This window comes from Petaurus breviceps, unplaced genomic scaffold (assembly GCF_028583685.1).
Source record: "Petaurus breviceps papuanus isolate PSGF00001 unplaced genomic scaffold, PetGlider_PUasm1.0 216, whole genome shotgun sequence".
NCBI lineage: Eukaryota > Metazoa > Chordata > Mammalia > Diprotodontia > Petauridae > Petaurus > Petaurus breviceps.
In genome coordinates this window covers 2,325,959-2,332,997 of record NW_027185867.1, presented here as the reverse complement: position 1 = coordinate 2,332,997, position 7,039 = coordinate 2,325,959, and the positions used below count along the sequence as shown (strand labels likewise).

General features: G+C 41.0%; 1 protein-coding gene across 1 annotated transcript in view; it reads left to right on the top strand.

Moving 5' to 3' along the window:
* The first annotated feature begins 6,168 nt into the window (after window positions 1-6,168).
* Window positions 6,169-7,039, top strand: part of SLC38A1 (solute carrier family 38 member 1) — a 96,795-nt gene continuing 95,924 nt past the window's right edge. The window contains exon 1 of the mRNA XM_069094171.1: window positions 6,169-6,231. Within this exon, the coding sequence (XP_068950272.1) occupies window positions 6,169-6,231 (63 nt within the window). The remainder of the gene's footprint in view (window positions 6,232-7,039) is intronic.

Here is a 7,039-nt window from a genome sequence, read left to right as displayed (position 1 = left end):
AGGATTCTTTCAATTAGGGGGGAAAATGGGACATCCTACATTGTATATCATATTTTTCTCACAGCAGGTTGCTACAGACAGTGTTTATGGAATTGCTGATGATCTTCTATAACATATTTCATCTATCACAGGTGTTTGCCTATGCACCTTTTCAAACGATATGTTTTGGTTAGCATAATATTGATATGTTCTTAAGTAGCTAAGTGTTATTAGCAAGTTTATTTCAGACTGTGAAAGCAAAATTAGTTGTTTTTTTTCTTTTCATTAATCAATTTATTTTTAATTTCCAACATTCATTTCTATGAGATTTTGAATTCCAAATTTTCTTCCCATCTCTCCTCTCTCCTCACCCCAAGATGGCATTCTTTCTGATTACCTCTTCCCCCAATCTGCCCTCCCTCCTATCATGCCCCCCCCACTTCTCTTATCCCCTTCCCTTCTATTTTCCTGTAGGGCAAAAGAGATGTCTATACCCCATTTTCTGTATATCTTATTTCTCAGTTGCATGCAAAAATATTTTTTAATGTTTGTTTTTAAAACTTTGAGTTCCACATTCTCTCCCTTCCTTCTTCCCTGTCCAACCTTATTGAGAAGGCAAGCAATTTGATATAGGTTATACATGTGTAGTCATACAAAACACTTCCATAGTAGTCATGTTGTGGAAGACTAACCATATTTCCCTCCATCCTATCCCATCCCCATTTATTCTATTCTTTCATTTGACTCTGGCCTTCCTCAAAAGGGTTTGCTTCTGATTACCTCCTCTCCCCATTTGTCCTCCCTTCCATAATCCACCCCCTCTATTAACTCCTTTCCCCCCTTACTTTCCTGTAGGGTAAGATAGATTTCCATTCCCAATTGAGTGTGTATGTTATTCCCCCTAAAGCCAAATCTGATGAGAATAAGGTTCATTCATTTCCTCTTACTTTCACCCTCTTCCCCTCCACTGTAAAAGCTTTTTTTCTTGCCTCTTTTTTGTGAGATAATTTACCCTATTCTACCTCTCCCTTTCTCCTTCTCCAAGTACATTCCTCTCTTACTCCTTAATTTTAATTTTTTTAGATATCATTTCTTCATATTCAACTCACCCTGTGCCCTGTGTGTGTATACACATATATACATACATGTACACACATATGCACATACAATACACATACAATATACATACATATACATATACACATATATTCCTTCCAACTACCCTAATACTGAGAAAGGTCTCATGAGTTAGAAATATTATTTTCCATGTAGGAATGCAAAGTTAAACTTTAATAAGTCCCTTATGATTTCTCTTTCCTATTTACCTTTTCGTGCTTCTCTTGATTCTTGCATTTGAAAGTCAAATTTTCTATTCAGGTCTGGTCTTTTCATCAGGAATGCTGGAAAGTTCTCCATTTCATTGAATGTCTATTTTACCCCTGAAGTATTATACTTAGTTTTTCTGGAAAGGTGATTCTTGGTTTTAACCCTAGCTCCTCTGACCTCCAGAATATCATATTTCGAGTCTTTCAGTCCTTCAGTCCCATAATGTAGAAGCTGCTAAATCTTGTGTTATTCTGATTGTGTTTCCACAATACTTGAATTTTTTTTCTGGCTGCTTGCAATATTTTCTTCTTTATTTGGGAACTCTGGAATTTGGCTATAATATTCCCAGGAGTTTTCTTTTTGGAATCTCTTTCAGGAGGTGATCAGTGGATTCTTTCCATTTCTATTTTCCCATCTGGTTCTAGAAAATCAAAGCAATTTTCCTTGATAATTTCTTGAAAGATGATGTCTAGGCTCTTTTTTTGATCACAACTTCCAGGTAGTCCAATAATTTTAAATTTATCTCTCCTGGATAGATTTTCTCGGTCAATTGTTTTTTCCAATGAGATGTTTCCCATTGTCTTTACTTTTTTTTCATTCACTTGGTTTTGTTTTACTTTTTGGTTTCTTAATTTCTTAAAAAGTCATTAGCCTTCATTTGCTCCATTCTAATTTTTAGGGAATTATTATCTGCTGTGAGATTTTGGACTTCTTTTTACATTTGGCCAATTATTCTTTTTAAGGCATTCTTTTCCTCATTGGCTTTTTGGACCTTTTTGCTCTTTGACCTAGTCTGTTTTTTAAGGTATTATTTTCTTCAGTATTTTTTGTGTCTCCTTTACCAATCTGTTGACTCTTTTTTCATGATTTTCTTGAATCACTGTCATTTCTCTTCCTAATTTTTCCTCTACTTCTCTTACATGATTTTCAAAATCCTTTTTGAGCTCTTCCTTGGCCTGAAACCAATTCGTATTTTTCTTGGAGGCTTTGGATGTAGGAGTTTTGGCTTTGTTGTATTCTTCTGAATGTATGTTTTGATCTTCATTGTCACGAAAGTAAGAATCTATAGTCTGATTCCCCCCCCCCCCCCCACTGTTTGCTCATTTTCCCAGACAATTACTTCACTTTTTAGCTCTTTGTTAAGGTAGGACTCTGCTTCCAATGTAGAGGGTATACTGTCCCAAGCTTCAGGGACTTTGTGCAGCTGTTTTCAGAGATATTTCTAGGGACCTGTAAATTTTCAGTTCTTCCAAGGTTGTATGATTAAAGGAAAGGTGTTTACTCCTCTCCTGACCTGTGCTCTGGTCTGTGAGTGACCCCAAGTACTCTTTTCTCCCTTGGAACTGTGAGGAGTATTTCCTCTTCACTTTTGCCCTAAGCTCTACCACACCAGTGCTCCTTCTTGCCCCAGGATTACCACCCAGGACTGCTACCCAGATCCAAATATGGGCAAAGCAAGAGAAAGAGATCCCTACAATCCCCCTCTCATCAGTCACACAATCCCCCCACTGTCTGTGGACCAAGAGTTTTGGAAGCAGCTACTATCACTGCTGCTGCTGCTGCCACCTTCACCACTAGCACTACTCCCTTAGGGCTGGGGACCAAGCTCCTCTTTCCGACAGACCTTTCCTACTGACCTTCTAAGTTATCTTCAGTGTTTGTGAGTTGAGAAGTCTAGAAGCCACCACAGCTGCCAGTGATTCAGTGCCCTGAGACCTGCTCTGGGTTTGCTGGAGTCCCAGTCTGTGCTGAAATGTTTTGCACTGAACTGAGCTCCTCTCTCAGAATGGTGCAACAGACCTTTTCTATTTTCTATTTCTAAAGTTATCTTGGGCTGGAAATTTGTTTCATTCTATCATTTTGTGGATTCTGCTGCTCTAGAATTTGTTTAGAATCATTTTTAGAGGGGTTTGGGGGAGAGCTCAAACAAGTCCCTGTTTTACTATGCCATCTTAGCTCCACCCCAAAATAAGTTTTAAAAACAGTCTTTTGAAAGCAAAGAAATGTGCTTGAATATGTAAGTTTTATCATATACACTGCTTCTAGTTTATTTTTAAAAACAATTTTATAGACAAATTAGGATGGTTTTAATTACCAGAACACAAGATGCATAAAATAGCACATATAATATAAAAAATTAAATTTCTCTAACTGTTCCACACAGTCCTTGTGTTCCATATAATATACATAGGACTTTCAGTAGAAGTTCTATGTGTGTCAAAATTTTATCTTGTTCTGAGTCCCCTGATCATCCTACTCCCTCCCCCTTTCTAGTCAGTATAATAAATAGCTGGTATAAAGTGGCAGTAGTAATTTTGCAAATGAAAACCTAGAAATCATGTACAAACTTTTCAAAGATCAGAGGAGCATAATTTGCAAACTATATCATACATCAGTCAGAAATTATATTCTGAAACTATGGGCTACATAAAGGAAAGCCATCGAGGCTTTGCTCTCAGGGATTTTTGGTCCCATAATATGTATATCTCAGATAAACCCCGGACATAGACAAGCAGAAGACCAAGTGATGCTGATAACTTTGAGATGACATGGACATATTAAATTTTAAGTTTTACTGACAACTTTGAAATGAAGAGGTATGTCAATGCGCTAACCCTAAGGCTGCCTTCCTTCCTTCACCACTCTAACACAATCCCCTCACCATCTGCCTCTGTAAACCTTTTTGATGCTTGTCTCTGTACTTTCTGTGCTGTTTTTTTCCCCCTACACCCTTGGTGTCTTATTCAAGTGTGATTGCCACCTAGCTTCCCACTGCCAATGTGATCTTTCCCAGGAGTACTCAAAGAACTGGACTACCTGCCTCATTGAATAATTTTATATTAATTAGTAACTCAATTAAATTGGCACAGCAAGTGTGCTCTAAGGGAAACAGTATTGGCCAGTTAATTAGCCAGGTGGGTTCAACTATTTGGAATTTTAGCCAAGAGGTGTAGAGGGCTAGCAATCACATTCTTTACTTGGGAAGTATTCAGAGGTATCTTACCTGCCTCTGCTACTGTCTGCTTCTGGAAGCAGCAGAGCTTGCTCCAATTCCCCAGCTGTATGCTCCCTCTCAATTAAAGTGGGTATAAAGGGTTAAAGCTGTTTCAAGGAATTTTAAAGAGGCAGGTTTTTTTCTCTTTTGTGTACCTGGTATCTTTGTACTCCACCTCCCTCACCTCTCCTCTTCACCACCCCCCCCAATTGCTCCCTTCTTGCCCATAGTAAATTCCTACCTGCCTTCACAAGCTGTAACCCACATCCTCAAAAATCACCAGACCCTACTTCCCACCAGGGGTAGTCCTTTCCCCTTTTCTACTGCCCCATGTCCACAGCAAGCTGAAGCAACCCCGTAGCTGTCCCCTGTGTTCCCCCACCTCCCCTTAATACATGGAAATGTTGAAATTTTGTGTTCATGCAGAGGTCCCTGAAAAGGGACAAGACAGCCTTACAGTCAGTCTAAATCTGGCCTTAGATATTTACTAACTGTGTAACCCTGGGCAAGTCACTTAACACTGTTTGCTTCAGTTTCCTTATCTGTAAAATGGACTAGAGAAGGAAATGCCAAACCATTTCAGTATCTTTGCCAAGAAAACCTCAAATGGGGTGACAAAGGGTCAAACAAAACTAAAAATGACACGTGTCTTGCGTGCTAAACTGGATTTTTTTTTTTTGGCTAGTTAGGGGAGAGAAAACATTCCTTCTTCCCCATAGAAGCATGGTCACAGGTGGACTGCTTGACAGCTCTCCAGTGCTAGTAACAGGAGGAATATCCTACTCATATGCAAGAATAAGCCTGCATAAAGTAGTCATGTCTGCAGTGGACTTTAGGGGATCAGAGAACTGCTAACAGAAGTCTAACCCCCTCTCATTCCAGAATCTTGAGGACTGCGTATCTCCTTCCTAGTTAGTGGTTACCCTGGTAACCAACATAGCTAATGACATGATACAGAGGCAAAGAAGATGACTTGGGATGTCCTTGTCCTATATTTGTTATTGTTGTTACTGGAATTACTTTTCTAGTCTGATGGATTCTGAACTGTACTGAATTCTTAGAAGATCCCAGTCTGAGTTTTGTTCTGAAAATTGGACAGTTTTGTTAGAGAAATCCCTTGTTCCCTCACTGACTAGAGACCCTCAAGAAATCAATTTTGGGTACCTATTGAGGTGCTAGAGGAATGTGATTGCTTTTCCTGACTACTGTTTGTCATAATGATATCGAATAGCAGAATACATTCCAAGGAGGTAAGTTGAATATCCATCTTAACTCCACCCACCCACCCCCTTCCCTTTTAGGCAGACAGAGTTGAGGAATCAGAAGATCTAAGAGGTAAGCACCCAACTCCCCAGCCCTAGACCAAGCTTTCCCTCTCACCACTAGAAAGACAACTAGGAAAGGAAGCTGATGACAGGTTGGAACTTCATGATGAAGTCAGCTTGAGATACAGACCAGTGAGGACTTGACCCTGAAGGCCAGAGAAATAAAACAATTAGCCTCTATGTTTAGGGATGCAGAGTGATTGAGTGTCCACCTAAAAAACCTGGGACACTTAGGAAAATAATTACACCGATGCCCAGAGGATTTCTGGGCCTGGGGGGCTATACGTCCCCCCTCCCCGTTGTCCGTCCCGGTTAAGGCACAGGCCCAGTGGACTACTTTAGAGAAAGGCCAGGCTTTGGCTCAGGTCATGAGCAGGCACTGTGTTGTGGATTTATCACAGTACTAATACACCCACCTTGGAGGAAGTCTGGGAGAGACCAGAGGATAACCAATTAGATGATGAAGCCAGGGCTGTGTTTCTGAAAGGAGCCCCAGAGAACCTTCATGCCATCCTCCTTCTCCTGATGGCAAGCCCTGAGACCATGCAGTCCCTGTTAGACATCCTGGACCTTGTAGAGAGACACTCAAGTAAGCCTGAGTCTCAGGTATTTGCCATCCAAGGGAATAGGGATCACAGTCAGGGGAGGGGAAGGGGGTAAGTGGAATATTAATAGAGAGAACACTATTCAGGGGTCCAAGTCCCAAATTGAGCATGACAAAAGGCATGTAAAAGGTTCTTGAGACAAGGACAAAAAAGATCAGCATCTGACAGTGCAAAGTACCCTGTACTGGAGAGCAAAGGATTTGGACTTCTCTAACTTGACAGTTTTGTGCTATAGTGTCCAAAGAAATTCAGGCCCCTATAGATATAGTACATGGAAAAGGACAGGGAGGTTCCAGAAGATGCCAGAGGCTCCAGACCTTTGGCAAAGTGTGTTTGGCAAAGTCCTTAAAGGACCCCATAGGAACCTGCCCCCTCTAAGGACACTGGGCCCCCTCAGGACAATCACCTGTTCATGACACAGTGCTGTGGGACTGTGGAAGTGAGCAGTATTTGAACTTGCTGCTGAACACTGGATTTCAGGTCACCCTAATCCCAGGAAAGCCTGATATGCAACGGGACCCCACTAATCCCATATAGTCAGTGATAGATGTCAGTATCTAAGGCACCCAGACCACCATGGATCTTATTGTGGGAGAAATCAGAGTACAACACTCCTGGCAGTTAGAGCCCCTGAGCATTCCACCCCCTTGCCCATAATTGGCATGTATGTCCTAGGACATCAACTGGCCACTTGGACCAAACCTAAGGTAGCAGTACTGACCACAGGTAAGGCTAGGTGGGAGCCAGTGTCTCCACTCCTCCCCATGAGAATTGCTAACACTCCACAGTATAAATTTAGGCAAAGGACA